Raw genomic sequence first — 17,885 nt, forward strand, 5'->3', positions numbered from 1 at the left:
TTGACCAGATTTTGCCCAATAGTCAGGTCAAAGAAGGTAGGAGTTTGTATGGGATGACAGTGTAATGCTGAACTGCTCTTGACTAGGGACATGGGTGTATTGGGGAGAACAAATTGCTCATGGGAGCCTTGGAGGATTGCTTGCTGTCATAGGGAGTGTGAAGAGCAAGGGAGAAAGCAGACGTGTTGCAGTTGGAGACAGAGGCTGAAGTCCAAGTGGGCATCACTGCAGTGTCTTACTATAGCAAAGCTGGACAACAGCTACATGTTTTTGTCTACCTGAGCTCAGTGCCCTTTGTATACATTAGGCAGCTTTGTTAGCTTGGTGATTGGGCCTTTCCCAGAATTCTCTGAGTTTCTAGTGGAATAGGGTGAGTGTGGTCAAACAGCTGGGGTGCTCCTTGCCCTGCAGTTACAAATCCTCAGAGGCCAAGGAAGCTGCATATTTAAAAAGTAATTTCTACATTGAGAGATTCAAGTGTCTGGACAAACCATTTTCTTTTCTGAATTAAGCTACTAATTGACACCAAATTTTAGTCCAAAGTGGGGCAATCTGAATCCATTTGCAAGTCTGAGCCCTTGTTTTTGATTTTTTTGGCCACAATTTTAACTGCTATGGTTCAGTGAACCAGTAATCATTTCCCTACACATGTCTTGTGCTGATAACGTACAGTAACAAAAACCACAGGGAAATTATGACCCTGTATTTTTATATGTATTCACCTCTAACTTAATAAATAAACAAAGGAACCTTAACTTCCTCCAGTAGTGCTTCTGCCTCTGATCCCCAAAGGTCTGCAGTCTGTCAGTTGAGAGTTTCTGTCTGAAACTTATTTCTTGTCCTTGACTTTTGGGTCTGATTTTCTAAGACCGCATAAACAGTATGATAGGTAATTTTCAAGAAACAGTGTTTTTAAAGGAACAAAGGATACTATGCGTAGGCTATGCAAATAAAAATATGATAAATAACTGAGTGGCATAAACATGATGTTGGAAAAATAACTTCATTTCTTCCCCTGTCATAGACTTTCTTGCACTTTTTTACGTGCTTTGAGTACCAGAAAGTTTTGTTGGTTTAGAAATTAGCCATCAGTCTCATGATTTTCTAGTAGTTCCTGACATTTCCCAGCCCAGTACACAAAGCTTGGCTGCTTTCCATCTAATTAAAATGCAAAGTTATTGAAAGGATACTAGCATGTCTGCTAAGATTTATAATAAATCTTAGCAAGCATTTCAGCAGGGTTTCAGTTTCAGAAAATCTCATCTCATCATAAAAAATAGGGCTGAAAAAGTATTTACTAAATGTGGTATTGTGTCTGTGTAAGTTGGACTGTTCTGTTCCCCTTTATCATGTGGCGGTTCTGCCCTGGTTCTCCCCTCCCTCCTTTGTGCTGCCAGTTATCCCAACTCCTCCCCAGTTGCCTTGGAGATCAATGTACCCTTTCTCAAATCCCTCCCCGGTGCCCTGTCCATCACTCAGCGCTCCCAACCTTCTCTCTAGAACTCTCTAGAAACTTCCAGCTAGAGCGTCAAGTGATTGGCTCAGGGACCAGGGCCCCACCCTCAAGTTATCCCCATTGGGGTTTTCCCTAAGTCAATCTTTTGTATCCCACTCCCCTCTGAAACCCTGTTCGTCCAAGGACTGACTCCTCCCCTGTGTCCCTCCCTCCTTATAAGCTGTTGCAACCCCTCCCTTGTTCTCTTTGGTTGTTGGTTTCCCCTGGGGCTGAATAAACCTGGATTCACCACAGCTGGAGAGTGCTCTCTTATTTCTGCTGACTCCATAAGCCAAGCCACATCCTACCACAAGGTAGCACTGCTGTCATAGCACAGAGCGTTTGCCTCAGGTGCTGTCCCGAACCACGGAAATCGGGACAGTGCCCCCGTACTGCTAGCGGTGCTGGATAGCTGGCCGGGACATCCAAGAAGGACAATAGATCCTTCTCCAGCTTCAGTTCCTAGTGCCTGGGGAGGAGTTGGGATAACTGGCAGCACAAAGGAGGGAGCGGAGAACCATGGCAGAACCATTGCATGATAAAGGGGAACAGAACAGTCCAACTTAGACAGACACAACACAACAACTAAATGAAAAGCTGTGTAGTTATTGCACTAGTTCAGGGTTGGCCTTAGGACTTTTTTGCCGCTTAATGAAGGTTTGTGGTGAGAAAATATTGACCTTTGATTTTTCTTAGTGTTTTGTATTGTAGTTGCTAGCTCTAGTTTTTTAGTCTGTGTTTTATGAAAAAAAGATTATTTCTTATCATAAGGCATTTATCCCTCACAATTTTTTTCCCCAGGAAATTCATGTAATCCTAGTGAAGGATAGTTAGGGGATTAGTTTTGGAATTTCTGAATGAGATTTATGGACTAGCATCGTAAAATAAATTGCTATAGAGGTAAATATAGAGTAATAAATAGTAAATAATTTGAATTCTATAGCATAGACGTTTTTACATATTACATGTCAGGAGTTCTAGTTATCTAAGAGCATCAGTGACCCTTACCTTTGTAATTGCCCATCAAACATGAGGCTGTTAGAAACATACTTCAGGAATTATGCATTTGGTTTTTAGATCGGAGCATCTTTATTATATTCCAGTTTGTTTAAACTAGTAAGGGTAGATACTTGCTTATTTAGGTAACCAGTAAAGGTACTCCAAATGTCTGTGCTTTGATTACTTGTGAAATTGAAATTGTATCCCCCCTTCCCCCCCACCCCGTATATTAGTCCTTTTTTACGCTTAATAGTAAATCAAGTCAGTCATCATAGCAACTCAGTAATTTAAGGGGGAAAAGAACAAAGCTGCTTGTTTAAGGAATTATTTATTTCAGTTTAACACAAAAGTACTCCAAAGTACTGTTATCTTTTCTTTTAATAGGACTCTGCCTATTTTAGTGTTGACTTAATACCTTCTTCCATATGCTAGGCAAATCTCTGTTACACTTTACAAAGGACACTATTTACAAAAATTAAAACTACAGATTATTAAGTTATAACATAGTTCACAGTGGCACAGATGATGTTAGATTAATTTTTATTCTTCTGTATTTTCTGGGCCTTTATGTGTGCTGCTAAGTTTTTAGTAATTGTGGCAACTATTGCTATTGCTTTTTTATGAGTTGATGCTCTTTAAACAATTTTATCTATTCCCAGCTGACTACCACAGCAGTGGCCACACTGTTATTAATGGCTGGAAGATCCACAACACTGCAAAGAATAAATGGTTTGTATGCATGGCAAAAACCCCTGAAGAGAAGCAAGAATGGCTGGAAGCTATTTTGAAAGAGCGAGAGAGAAGAAAAGGTAGGTCAATAAACTTCCTTGTGTTGCTCTGCCAGAAAGCCATACTGTATTTTTATGTTGAGGTATAAAGCAAAACCAGCTGGTAGGCAAACTTGCCCTGTCAGGTTCAGCTGAAGATTTATGAATACCAGTCTGGGAAAAATGAATCAAAGTTGTAGTGGGAAGGGCATAATGTCTTGAATCATATATGCTGGTAGTAAATGCTGTTGGAGAAATGGGGAGATGATTTAATCTGTGATTTTACAGTTTATCCTCAACTGGTATAAATTGTCATAAATTCATTGAGACCAGTGTATTATCATGATTTGTGGTATCTGAGGGTCTATCCTAAATGCCTCATGGGATTTGTATGCACTGATTTCCTTTGTGACTGGCCATTGGAATCACTGAAATGAGTAGGCTTTTCGTGTTGGATCTTAATGCAGATGATCCAAACTGAAATTGTACACAACACATTCACAGCTCCATCTTGGATGTATTGCCTCCTACCTGAGAAAGTAATCACCAGTTCCAATCACCTTTGGAAAACTACTATCTTTCTGAGTAACTGAATTAAGGCAGAAGAATACTTGGATGAAATATAATCCTGATCTCAAGTAACTTCACATGTTCAAGATGAACCCAGCACCGAGTAGAAGCAGGGAAAGATGATGCATAGTAATTTTCTGGAGCTAATTTCATTTGAAAGCCCAAATATCCTAATTAGTAATGCTATTTGGAGCCTTGATGTTGAAAGAAAATATGACCTTGAATTTAGATCTGTGATTCTTCTCCTGATTTTTGTAGATTTTCCATCGCCTGTTGCAGTAACTGTTGGTTCGTGCCTCTGTTGTAGATGGACACTAACAATATTTTCTTTGATCTTTTAATATTGAATACTGGATGTTCTAGAATCTGTTGTAGGATCGGAGTTTCAAGTAGGGTGTCTCAGCACTGGCTAATCAGTAGTATCAGCAGGAATTTGTAGCAGAAAAGCTAAAAAGATGCTTTAGATGTCTAAACCGTCAACACTTTTATAATATGAAAAATGTTTAAAAAATGAAAAAGCAGTGTGGTAGATATAGTTCCAAATGTGAAAACCCCAGGTTTGTCTGCTTCTGTGTAGGACCTTGTATGGAACTGACTAAAACATGTTCAGTAAATCTTACTTCTCTGTTAAGTTTCATGTCTCCCTTAGGCTCATGATGCTTTAGGCAAGAAATACAAAGAGTAAGTAGTAGTATTTTATGTTGATGAATTCTTACTTTTTCACACTAATCAACTGAGCAGCTGGTAATAGAAATGAGTTGGAGCTAAACTTTGGCAAGCTGGAGGTCTGAGGCAGCCATCCCAAAGCCAATTACATGTCTCAGGGTTTTGGCATTCTATGATTTGTGGAAGCTTTCAGGTCCTGATGCTCTCAGTGGGTTTGCCACCAAGGAGAAAACCATGAAACCAGGAAGAGATGAGGCTCACATAGATTCAGACAGCAGCACAGAATTGTTAAAAACCAAATGAGTTGGAAGACTCAGAGATTCAATGGACTGAGAGAAACAAAATCTCTACTTTTACTTGGAATCCATGTAGCAGAAGCTGAACAAAAAGGAGCTGAAAGTATGCTTTGAATTAAGTGATTTAGCAGAGTTTTCATCTTCTGTAATAAAATTATAAACTAAGACCACTTTGTAGACTGTATTTGCTTGCTAGAGGAAATCACAATGTATTGGAAACTTCTTGCAGAAATTTTCTGTCAATTTGATGGCTTTCCTGTAAACCCCTGAGGCATTCAGCAAGTTAGAAATTTATTTCAAAGGTGGTCATGTTTAAGATTGATGATGCTGTGATGACCTTACTTGAAATGTCAATACAAATAACAGCATCAACATCCTATAAGCTCCAGAAGTAGTATATTAGTTAAGTTTTCTTTTCCCTGGGGTACTCCAAGTTTTATTTGTTTGTGTGACATCACTGCTATCTGGCTCATGGATGATGAGAGACAATCCTTATTCTGTTCCCAGTACCACAGTTAGCTTCTCATGACAGACACATTTCTTCAGGCTGTATTTTCAGAACTTAAGAAGTACCAGACCCTTACTCAGATGGAATATCATAGGATGACTTGGGTTGAAGAGGGCCATAAAGATCTAGTTCCAACTCCCCTGCCAAGCCTGAAAGCTTTTGTGGAAAAGGGGTGAATTATCTATGTGAAACTAGCATATGTATACCTGATAACTTGGTACTACTATTAACTGGAAATTTGAAAAATACTCCTTTCAGTGAAGTTCTTTTTATTATCACGTGGTAAGTGCAAAACCAAGGCTCCTTATTTTACACTTGTGAAGACGTGACTACTCCCTTGCAAATGTTCATATACTGGTGTCTGTTATTACTACAAAATAAATGGTGATGTAGATAGACTAACAAATTAACTTCTCTGTGAGAAAAATATATTTTGGTTAGGCTTTATGAAGATCAGATGTTCGTGGTTTAACTTAATAATGAGAAAATAATGAAAACCAGGTCTTCAACTTTTTTCGATGTAAAGTATCAGTATTGCTTTTCCATTTCAGGGAAGATACTGAGATACGATGGCAATATGGCTTCATAATATGTTAATGCATTTTTGGCAGGTTTAAAATTGGGCATGGAACAGGACACTTGGGTGATGATCTCTGAGCAAGGAGAAAGATTGTACAAAATGATGTGCAAACAAGGGAATCTCATCAAAGACAGGAAGAGGAAATTAACCACTTTCCCCAAATGCTTTCTTGGAAGGTAGTATATGCATTTGTTAGCATGAATTTTTGCTGTCTGAACCCACATTTTAAATCTTCTTTGGGATTCTGTAGCAACTGCACTTCATTTGTAATGTCTGTTTGGCCTATTTGCCTCACAGAATTTAGCCAGAATGTAAAATGGTCCGCCTGAAATTTATGAATGTGTTCTCATTTTGCAAAGTAGTTCTGTTAAAGAGACAGGGCTCCAGAGGGCATAATGAAAATATGGAAATGCATCAAGTGAATTAGTTTCTCTCAAAAAATAATTCCCAACTTTTAAAATTCATTTTCTCTGGAATTACTAGTTCGGAGTGTGAAATTTTATTCATTCCACCTAAGTAATCTTTGTCTCAAAACAGCTCTGTCCTCTTGCTTGAAGGTCAGGAACAGAGTTAGCAAATAAGGTTTACATGTTTAAATTATCAGGAGGATGTTTATAATGCCTTATTATGCCTATGGCTTGAGAAGACTGAAAAATAAATAGATGGCCTTAAAATGTGTCTATGAAAAAAAAATCATTTGGGAGACAGAAGAGTTATCACTTATTTTATTTGGCTATAAGATAAGTACTTACAACCATAAGTTAAGTGTGAAAAGCATTTTTATAAAATAGCGTGTTTTGCACAAAAAAGTTGTTGAGAAGATACCACTAGGTTCAAAATGGGTAATAAAACTTGGGAGGTTCTTATGTGCTGTCAGAAGTGACACAGTTGAAGAGGAATTAAATCAAGATTAAGATTCATGATTCTACCAAACTTCTACCATAAGTTATTGTAGTATCATGTTTCCTCAGTGAAGTTGTTGGATGCAGGTGAAGAACACACTCATGCTGAGTAGCCACTTAAATGGGCCATCAAATGGCTTCTTTTCAGTGCTGTCTTTGGAGTGAACTGTTCTGAAGAATGCTTCTGCTGGTCCCAGGGTCACCAGTTAAAACCAATGAATGTGAAGGTCGCACTACCTCATTGCACTTTACTTTTGATTTGTAACATGCACATCTTATGTGCTGTAGATCCAACGTTTCTGAACTGCATCAGCTTTGCTTTGGTAGAAGCCAGGCATTTTCTGCACATATATATACACTTGGTATATATGCTCTGGATGTCAAGATGTTTGAGACACCTTGGAAGTAACAAGCCTACTGTTCTGTCATCCTGTGGTTTTATTCTGCCACCATGGCATGCCTGCCCTGGACAGGTGCAGTAGGAATGCCTGGGATTGCCCTATATTGGTCTGTCTTACCAAACGCAGCTATGCCAGTTGAGGATATCCCAGAAAACATGAAAAATCTTTACTATGTGCCAGGTTAACTTCATGCATGGAAAACATCAGAGCAGAAAAGACATCTCACGGGAAACTGTTTGTGGTTTTGTCAAAATAAAAGCTGTAAAGAGCAAGTTTTTTTAAAGGTGGTACGACGTTTTGAGGATCATTGGGCTAAAGAATCATTTACAAGAATAGTAAGAAACACTAGTAATGGGAGGAACATGCAGAAGATCTGGTGGAATGAGATGTAAAGTTTGTTTTCTTTATCTGTTTTTTCAGTGAATTTGTGTCCTGGCTGTTGGAAATTGGAGAGATACACAAGTCTGAAGAAGGTGTTCATCTTGGCCAAGCTTTACTAGAGAACGGCATTATTCACCACGGTAAATGGAGTTAGTTTTAACTTACTTGTTTTCAAGATAATTGTTGTAACTAGAATGGACTTAATGTTTGTTTGACTAAAAGATGGTCTTGTTAACACAAGACAGCTTGTGGAATCTGCATTATATCCTTCCAGGGGCCTCATGGGGCCATTGTCCATGTCCATAGCAGATTTACTGGGAAAGGCTCCACTGATTTAATCAGATTTTCTCTCTGCTGTTGGGATCATAGCATCGGGGAAAAAGGACCTAGAGAAACATTGCTGTTCTTTTGTAAGCAAAAAGAAATTCTGGGGAAACACAGAATAGTACACTACTTGTAAGGATTCTAACCTTTATTAAGGCCAGGCATTTTAGGGAAGATGTTCAACTAAGAATTTTTCATGACAGTGAGTCACAGCTGGCTGTTTTGATAAGTGTGCCTACTCCTCTGTTAGATGTTACAAGTGGAGCTGATGAATATGTAGCCCAACAGTTTAATCTTTTGCATTTTAAGGCCTTCTCTTCACTACATTGTATAGTTACTAAAATTGATATTTTGATGCTGAAATCTGCAGTCAACTCTCTGAATTTAGTTTATTGTGGAGAAAAGTATCACTCAGGGGGTTCATTTTTTTTTAGCCAGTAAGAAGGTTTGATTTCTGCAGGTAGTTTGCATTGGCAACATTTTTCTCCTACTAGAACGTGTGCTTATCTCTGTTGTTATTACAAGGTAGAGTTTAACAGGACCATATAAGTAAACTGGAGAAACTTGTTTGAAGCCATGTTTTACAGAATCTGATATCATAGGTACAGTCACTCAAAACAAAGCTGTCAAGTTAGTTACCATGCCATCATAGATCCAGGGTGTAAATTTAGATGGAATCTTTGATAATATACATTTTAATACTTCTGTATTCCAGCCAACAACTAATTTAATACTTAAGTTCTTTGCCATGATTTTAGTGTCCTTGACTGGAAAGAAACTGAGAGAAACATAGTGCCACTGAGTTGTGTGTGTTTTAAACATATGCAAAGTAGGAGGAAAAATATTGAAGTTATTAATCAGTAGTCATGTAGTCGTCATTTCTTTAATGTCAGTCTACATTATTTTCTTCCACAATCATTCAAATGTCAGATGCTATTATGTTTACTACACACACTGAACTGTTTTCAATGGAATGATTTTGTTGCCAGAGATTCTTCTCCTGATCTTGTAATTTATATCCTAAATACACCCATAGATTTTCTCAATGCAAAGTTAAATGAATATTGTGTAACTTCATGAGATAAAAGGGTAATTATATTAGAGCATAGAAATGTGAGCCAGACATGCTACTTTGAATAGTGAATCCAGCTGTAGTTCACTGAAAATAGCATTCCTAAAATAAAGTTGAATGAACCATCTGTTTTCGCAGAGGGAGCAAGGGAGGAAGAACGTTTGGCTGTTATTTACATTGCAAATATTGTAGAGGCCTTTGTTGAGAACTTGCATATTCAGTAGGCTGGCCATTATTGTCACTGTGCTGGAGTTCATTCTAGCAGTGACAGACTCATGTTGTGATGGACGTTATTGTACTTCCTGATGCGTGAACTCTAGCAAGCAGAAAAGTTACAGTTTTTCCTTTTTTTCCCCCCTCCACTTTTATATAAGGGGAAAAAATCTGTTTGTATGCTGCTATTTTAAATCTACCTTGTGGAATTCTCTGATATCTGAAATGACTGATACCATTCAATGGAGTGAGGTACTTTGTCCTCTTGCTGCAGCTGATTAGAGATGGAAACCTTGTCTCAATGGATTAAGGAGCTTTGTAGTTAAAAAATAAACTGAATATCAGATAGTTTTAAAATGAATAGGTATTTACGTGGCTGTGCAGTTCCTTGGACTGATGTAATGATCTGATTTTAAATTACCTTGGCAAAAAAAAATCAAAAGACCAGTTTAAATCTTGGTCAGTTCCCTTTTCGTAGCGTATGCCATATAAATACCTATCCCAGCATAAATGTGGATACAGTGTTGGAAAAGACACACAAAGCAACTTGGCCTTCCTTATTTTAGTGGTAATGAAGCATTTTCTGAGCTTAAGTTTTTGAAACCCAGCAAGTCCCAGCTCTGTGGAGCTACTCCCTTAGTTTCTGGCACACTGGGGTAAGTTGGGACTGCAGAGACAGAGTGGTACATGTGTTCCTCAGAAGGCATAGCCTCCTCTGTCTGTCATGGGCATGCAAGAAAGGAAAGGTGCTTTGTCATCCTGGTTTCCTCCCAGCACATCCCTGTAAGACTGAGGAATAATTTGGCTTTAGGCAAAACTGGTGTTTTTTTGTTTTCAGAACTTGCTGATTAGAAAAAACTCGTTTTATTTGTTAATCTATTGGAATGCATTATTTTTCTTCAACAGTAGGAATATTTTTCAATTATAGAGCTAGAAGACTTTTTTTTTTTAGTTAAATGGTCACAATCCATTAAAATTCACATAGATACTTGTGTTAGGTGTTATATGTGAAAATATTGTAGTCTGTATCTCATGTATTTAGAGGCAATGATATGTGAAAGAGCTTAGGAATTATTTTGAATAACCATCAGTTCAAGGCAATTGGAATAGTGTCCTGGGCTTTACAATTAGTTGATATATCAAATTCAGGTAGAGATGTTATTTTGCTCTTGCACATGACACTTAATATATGAAGTTCAGTTTTAATGTCTGTGTATCAGATGATGTGTGGAAATACTGAGGAGCTTGAAGGGGCATGAAAAATGACACAGACGAAAGGCACCTCACTATACAAACTTTACGATGCCTAACTAAATTTTTGGAAAAGGATTATGTATGATGGCTTAGTCACTTGTTATAGGAAGGCATGCACAGAATTACCTAACTCTCTCAGGTGTATTACTCTGATAAATGAAGACATTACAGCACCCTCCTTTATCAGTTAATGACATGTAAATTGACTTTCAAAATTTAAGCTTACAACTGCAAGTGAAGCTGTAATTAATAAAGCAGTTATCTTAGGATGGTGCTAATGCCTAAGCCTGTCCTCAACCATAAATGGATCAGCTGTTTTTCAGAAAGATTTGCAGCTGTTCAGTTTCCAGGAGAGCTTTTGTATCCTATGGTATGACTTGCTTTCACAAAACACTTTAAGTTGTGAGGTTTGTTGCCAGAATCTTGTGAAACTCTGGAATTCCACCTGTTAACATCCTTTTTCCCAGGTCGATGGGGAAATAGATTATCAGCATCTTCATAATAATTGCCAGTCTCTTGCACTTAAAACGTTTAGGTGGCTGTATGTAGGAGGAGATGTTCCTCTCTCCTGTGTTCCCACTGCATGACTGGTCAAATGTGTTGTTTGTATATTTACTGAATCATCTGAGATTGGCCTCATCAAGAATGAGGACAGAAAATAATGTGGAAGAATAATATGAATAGTTGCAAAATAAGTCTTATTTGGCTATTTGCTAGATAAGCTCTGCAAAAGCACTGAAGACTAAAAGGATTTGAGGGCCTCATTTTTCATACTGTCCCCTGACTGTCCTCCTTATTCTTTGCCCTGTGACTTGAAACTGTTTGTTTTCTTCTGTACTACTTAAATGTTGTAAGAAATATTGTCACCAGTGGCTTAAAGGAGCTTAGGGCAGATGATCTAACTGGGCTTCCTGGCCTCCCTGTTCGAAATGTACCTATTGATCTGTTTAGGGCTCCTATTGGAAGAAATGATACTGACCTTCTTCTCTCTCCTTGGTTTCTTCAGAAAGTCATCTAACAATGCCTTTTTTTCCTTTTAATTTAGTTACAGATAAGCACCAATTCAAACCTGAACACATGCTGTACAGATTCCGATATGATGATGGAACATACTATCCCAGAAATGAGATGCAGGATGTCATCTCCAAGGTACAGAATAAAAGTTGCTATTATTCGAAAGAACACATCAGAAACTGAGATTCTGCTTGAAAAGTAATGTAAGATTTGCTGGGATAAACAACATCCCCTCACAGTTACCATTCTATATTTATGTGAATCAAATTCAGTTTTCTATTTGTAAGCTTTTGGTTAATTTTTGCACATTTTAAATACAAAATTACAGTTTACTATTGTGTAGTTATAGTTGCTATTCAGTGGTTTCATATGCAGGAGGCATTGCTTGTGTTTTTGGGTAATCCTGAAGCTGAGGTTCAGTCTACCGTATTTTTCAGTCCCTTCTCATAGATAGGAAGATATATGTAGGAAACTGCTTGCAGATTTCTCTAAAATCTGAGTGTCCTTTGTTAGCGTCCTTAACTAGGCAGTAAATCTATAGTCGCATAGCTATTTAGACATAATATGTTATTGATAACAATGAAAAGATTGATCGAAGTTTCCTTTAAACTCATTAATATTCAAATTTGTCATGATTTGGAGTCCACAGAAAATGTCTGCATTTGGGTATTACACTGCAGTATAATTTAATTTTTGCTGCAGTATAATTTAATTTTTGCTCCACTTGTTAATATAAAGTGCATCTAGAGGAATCTACAATACTGAACTCCCAGGCAGAGCAAAGTAGGGTGGAATCTAATTTGACACAACTTTTAGTCATTATACTTGCATATTGTAAACATAATTGCTTTTTGATAGTTTCCGAAGTAATACTAATGTGGATTAGTATTAAAAAAATTTTTCTTTTTCTGATGGCAGTTTCTTAAACTAATGCAGATGTATAATTTATTTGCTTTTAATAGAAAACATTTCTAATCTTTAAATATTTTTGCATTTTTAAAATTGATTAGCTATAATTCTAATTTGTAAGCAAAGTACTGATGCATATAATGAAATGCAGTGGTTTTTACTTTAATTACACAGTTGTGTGTAGAATAGCAACCACTGTTTGGAACAACCTTAATGCATGGATGTGTTGATTTATTTTTTTGTGTGCTTTTCTTTCTAAGTATTTCAAACCTTCAAAATTTTTTAATCCTACCTTAAAGCTAATCTGTTTTGCACGTGTCTCAGTAAGCTTAGGTTAGATAGGAAATGTTTTCATTCTCATAATTTATTCATCAATATTGTTATCGGCGAAACATTGTTTTGGCAGATGAAAATACATAGAAATTTGAACAAATGTTTTTACTATGTAAATGAAATCCACTGACAGCATTCAGGCTTCCTTACTATGTCCCTGCCTCTTGTCTGTGATGTGAGTGTATGTTTGTTGACTCCCCACCTCTTTCTCTTTAACAGGGTGTACGACTGTACTGTCGCCTTCACAGTCTCTTTACCCCAGTAATTAGGTGAGTCCAGTTGGGAAATCCTGAGGGAGTCATTTGGAAGAAGTACATCATCTGAAGATACTGTGTTTGAATGTAACCCATCCTCTCAAGATTGGTCTTTTGAGAGTAATCAGATAAGATTGAAATGCTGTCAAGACAAAAAGCATAACTGAACCACTAAATGGCTGCCAACTCTGCTCAATATAACTTTTTTAATGGACTTCTAGAGCCTCCTAGGTCCTGATGGATATGCTTATATGCTTACTGTATACATTAGTGCACTCTGTTACTAATACACCATTACCTCATTAGAATAGTCCCAGAACAACTCACCTGCCTTCATACTCCAGTGACAATATCACCCAAATAATTTGTGATCAGCCTCCTTCTTTCTGTCTACAAGGAAGGCTTCATTTGCTAGTTTTTTTCCTCCAGAGAAAACTTCTCAACCATCATGAAGTGCTCAGTTCATGCTTTCACTAACTTGCCTATAAATGACAAGTATTTTTCTCTTTCTTCTGAGCTTTTGTTCGATTTTGAAAAATTGTTTTGTGTTATTTTGAACAGGGATAAAGACTATCACTTGAGAACCTACAAATCTGTGGTTATGGCTAACAAATTCATAGATTGGTTGATTGCCCAGGCAAGTAGACACCTTTGGATTTATGTATGTCTTCATTTAAATTCTGACTTGAAAACTAGTGATATATCAAGAATAACATACAAACACTTTATGTAGTGTAATCCTCTTAAACCAGTAAAGTAACAGAAATCATCTGTCATCAGCTATGCTTTTCATCCCTCTTGTACTTATCTTCCTGATCTGAAATTGAATTGAAATGTTTTGATGACACTTAGCTTTGTGATTCAGCATGGAACACTGACCATGGCTTGAAATGAAATGAGAAACTCTAAATTACTAACTAGATGAGCAAAAGTCAGAATCAATTTTTTGCCTCAATTCTTTTTCATTTTAAATGAATGAGAGAAAAACAACATGATATCCTGTTCACTCTGCCAACATAGTTCCATAAAATAAAAGTTTAAAACTTTGATGCTTATAGGTTCTATTAAGTTCAATTTTTATGGAAAATGCAGCCTTACTGAAGTCTTTTCCTACTTATTTGTAATTATAGAGTGTTATAGCATATAAAGGTCCCTTCCAACCCAAACTGCTGTGTGATTCTATGATAAACATGTTTATCATAGAATCAGATTCTATGATAAAACACTGGTTTTTATATGTGTGTGTGTGTATATATATATATTCTAGAAATATATACATAAAGGTGGTGGTGGCACATCTTATCTACAGTAATTGCCATCCCTATGGGATGATGCCATTGTGCACAGTTTCCATTTTGCTAATATTTTAAAATACATTTTAAACATGTGTTTTAACAGGGGGATTGCCGGACCAGGGAGGAAGCTATGATATTTGGTGTAGCTCTTTGTGATAATGGGTTTATGCACCATGGTAAGTAAATGCATTCTGTACCAGTTATGCTTACTTTGTTTAGTGTTATCTGCACAGTTGGAAGGAAATGCAGGGGCTGATAAAGATATTATAGAACAGATGGAAAGTTCTTCTATTGTATCACTAAAGAGATTGATGCTACAGTCTTCAAGGAAAAAAAATAGCTATTGTATACTCTGAAAATTATATCCAATTTTATAGCATGTGCTGGGGAATTAATTCGATAAAGGATTTAGTGGGGGCAGTTTTATTAGTCGCTTTGCAAGAGATGTCTTAAGAAAGTAATGTGTGTTGGCACTGATGAAACAATAAAAAAATCATGTAGGAAAGAAATGTGAGATTTTGGGGGGAATTAATAAGGTATGAAGGAGCATGACTTCAAAAAAGTGGGAGAAAGCAGTTGGAGAAAAATGAGAAAATCATGAGGATAGTAAAGAACAAAGAAGGGAGAGGAGACCAGAGATATGTGCAGCACCAAAATTAAGGTGAACAAGGACCCATTTAATACCATCAGAGGGAAGATTTCAGGGGAAGGATTGAAGTAGTAGATCATTTACTGAAATGAAAAGAGGAAGAAATACTTTTTATCAGTTTTGTTAGACAAGGGGTTGAGAACATATTCTCCTGTATTGCTCATTCTTTTTCCTTTGACTTTTGAACACACAAATTGCATCCACTGGCTGTTCTGCTTGCTTCTACATCTCCAGCACACCTGTTTCTAATTCTAAACCCAGCATGCTTCACTGTCTGGAGAATACCAGAACTTGGTGATGAGCATCTTCAGCAGCTGTCCAGCAGAACTTTTCAAAATTATGTTTTAAAATCCCTTTTAGGAAGAAACCTTGTGCTTAGTATTTTTACTAAAACTATTTCAGGCTAATGCATCTTTCTCAGATTGGTGGAATCCAGATGTTGTTGTAAAAAAAAAAAATAGCTTAGTGATTCCTATCTCTCTGTAATCAATCCAAGTAACAATTGTTGTCTATGTTAAAAAAATGTCCCTGGATTCACACACACAAACAATAGTTTGCTAGCATTCAGTATGTGTATGCATGTTGAGTATTTAATGGTTCATGAAAGGCCTGATATTCAAAAGTTGAAAAGAAAATAAAGATTAATATGTCTGGGTTTCTGTCATACAGTGTTAGAGAAAAGTGAATTTAAAGATGAACCATTGCTGTTCCGTTTTTATGCGGATGAAGAAATGGAAGGATCAAATATGAAGCACAGACTCATGAAACATGATCTGAAAGTAGTGGAAAATGTCATAGCCAAGTCATTACTGGTGAGTGAAACACCATCACTGTGTGCTTTGATGAATAAAAAAATTGGTTATAATGACAATATATTAGGACAGTTTATTGTTATTTAATGAAGACATACTTCAGTTTTTATTAATGCCCTTCTGAAGAATATTTAAAAAAATTGTTTTCCAGATTAAATCTAATGAAGGAACCTATGGTTTTGGTTTAGAAGATAAAAATAAGGTGCCAATTATTAAAGTGGTGGAGAAAGGATCAAATGCTGAGGTATGGAATATTATAAATTATCTTCCTTGTTTTATTTACTTGATCACAGATGTATGTTTTGTACATCATGTGTGAAAGGGTATAGTGGTAGAAGGTGACAGTGAACACATACCAAGAAAGCTGTGCCTGTGAGTTTTTTCCCTTTTTCCTTTTTTTCCTTTTGTTTTCATTTATTTGTTTTTGTTTGTTTTCTTTTTAGCTTTTTATTTTTATTTAAAATATTGTTTGGACCATATTTTGACACTTATTTTCTGCTCAGCTAAATTGTCATATTGATTGATGTTATAAAAGTTGTCATTTTATATTTATGCATTTTATAATATTTCAGTGATGACATTAATCATAATTGAAATCAACATTTTTGGTAGAATATGAAATGGGTATAGAGCTAGTCTGTGAATTGCAGTTGACATATTTCATAGTAAAGGATGTATCAAGCTTTAGATAAAATCTGGGATTTGAGACCTTGAATGAATAAATTACAGCCTTCCTGTTTGGTAGCATTGCTTTAGATCTCTTTGGGTTAATTAAGATTCTACTCAGCAGCATGAGAGTCTCTGTATATGTAAAGATAAAGTATGATGCTCTTTCATAAGAGAAAAACTTGGACTTAGATTTCAAGGCCTTCTAAATCTTGTGGTGGAGTATAAATTTAAATTATAAATAGACACAGCAAATGAATAATATAATTCAGCTACAGAGCTAAATGATCTGATTTCTATCAGTCAGGTTCTGCCATATTCTCAGACGGCACTTGGGCTTTGCCCATACCCTCAGCCATTCTTTGTACTCCTGTAGTTGTACTGTAATGGTGCTTTTCTTGTTGGACCAAAGTTTAAAAACTCTTTGTTTTGGAACTTAGCAAATGTTCACTTACTTAAATATTAATTGGGTCTTTCTTTATGAAAAGAAGCTTTAGTTCCTTTGGAAAATGGTGGATGAAAAATTAAGTACTGTCATAAAATAAATGGCGCAATCAAAGGTGTTGTGTTAATTACCAAAAAAATTAACTGATATTGTAATACTGTCACAAAATCTTGATTAATACTAGGTCTTGTATTTAGCTCTCTTCAGAATGAGTGCTTACCCTTCACATGAATTTAACCAGTTTTAGAAACATTTTGTGGTGTAAGTCCCTTGTGCATGGTATGTGAAGGGGTCATAAAGAATGTAAAGAAAATGTGAATGCCATTTTTTCTATTGGGGTTGCATGCCAGCAAAAGAAAACCTCACGTTAGTGGTTATAAGAGCAAACATGTACACAACTGTTGTTATTTTCTAGATGGCAGGCTTGGAAGTTGGGAAGAAAATCTTTGCCATTAACGGTGACCTGGTTTTCCTGCGACCCTTCAGTGAAGTGGATTGCTTCCTGAAAGCCTGTTTAAACAGCAGAAAGCCCCTGAGGGTTCTTGTGAGCACCAAACCTCGAGAGTAAGTTATCATTCCTTTGGGAAATTTTACAAACAACAATTGAAGGGAATTTTCAGACCAGTGGAACTTCAGAGAGCACTACTGTAAGGGGTTTTTAGATGCTGTATCTGATCTGACTTTGCAAAGTCAAGCAATTTGATTTGCCTTGGTTTTGTTTTATCCTATTTGTGAGTCAGCAAAAGAATCACATGAGTACTTTAGATCTTCAACTCTGCCACTTTAAGTACATGCAGGTACTGCAACTTTAAATGAAATTTCATTGACTATATTGTCAGTTTTGATCACTTATCTCTGGCTGTGTGTATTAAACAAATTCCTGTGTCTGGGGATTAGTTGCTGGTTTGTCATTGTCAGACTCTGTGGTCCCATGGGCCCCTTCAGCTGGTGTGTTGGTTGTGTAAACAGCAGGAGGAAATAAACAGCTCCTCATCTTTATCAAACAGATACATTTCTGTACAGTCTTGCCCATTCCTACCTAAACACAAGTTTTGTTATGTAAAAGAAATACAAAGTGAG

The 17,885-nt window shown here is 36.6% G+C and overlaps 1 protein-coding gene across 2 annotated transcripts in view; it reads left to right on the top strand.

Moving 5' to 3' along the window:
- Nucleotides 1-17,885, top strand: part of PREX2 (phosphatidylinositol-3,4,5-trisphosphate dependent Rac exchange factor 2) — a 173,365-nt gene that overhangs the window by 65,200 nt on the left and 90,280 nt on the right. For both annotated transcript variants that reach the window (XM_071420634.1, XM_071420644.1), the window contains 10 exons: nucleotides 3,154-3,303; nucleotides 5,913-6,057; nucleotides 7,605-7,705; nucleotides 11,474-11,577; nucleotides 12,904-12,953; nucleotides 13,500-13,575; nucleotides 14,337-14,409; nucleotides 15,552-15,694; nucleotides 15,846-15,938; nucleotides 17,221-17,369. In XM_071420634.1, coding sequence (XP_071276735.1) covers nucleotides 3,154-3,303; nucleotides 5,913-6,057; nucleotides 7,605-7,705; nucleotides 11,474-11,577; nucleotides 12,904-12,953; nucleotides 13,500-13,575; nucleotides 14,337-14,409; nucleotides 15,552-15,694; nucleotides 15,846-15,938; nucleotides 17,221-17,369 — 1,084 coding nt within the window. The remainder of the gene's footprint in view (nucleotides 1-3,153; nucleotides 3,304-5,912; nucleotides 6,058-7,604; nucleotides 7,706-11,473; nucleotides 11,578-12,903; nucleotides 12,954-13,499; nucleotides 13,576-14,336; nucleotides 14,410-15,551; nucleotides 15,695-15,845; nucleotides 15,939-17,220; nucleotides 17,370-17,885) is intronic.

The sequence above is a fragment of the Agelaius tricolor genome, unplaced genomic scaffold (genome assembly GCF_023055355.1).
Source record: "Agelaius tricolor isolate 1412-34295 unplaced genomic scaffold, bAgeTri1.0.p SCAF_2, whole genome shotgun sequence".
In the NCBI taxonomy this organism is placed as follows: Eukaryota; Metazoa; Chordata; class Aves; order Passeriformes; family Icteridae; genus Agelaius; species Agelaius tricolor.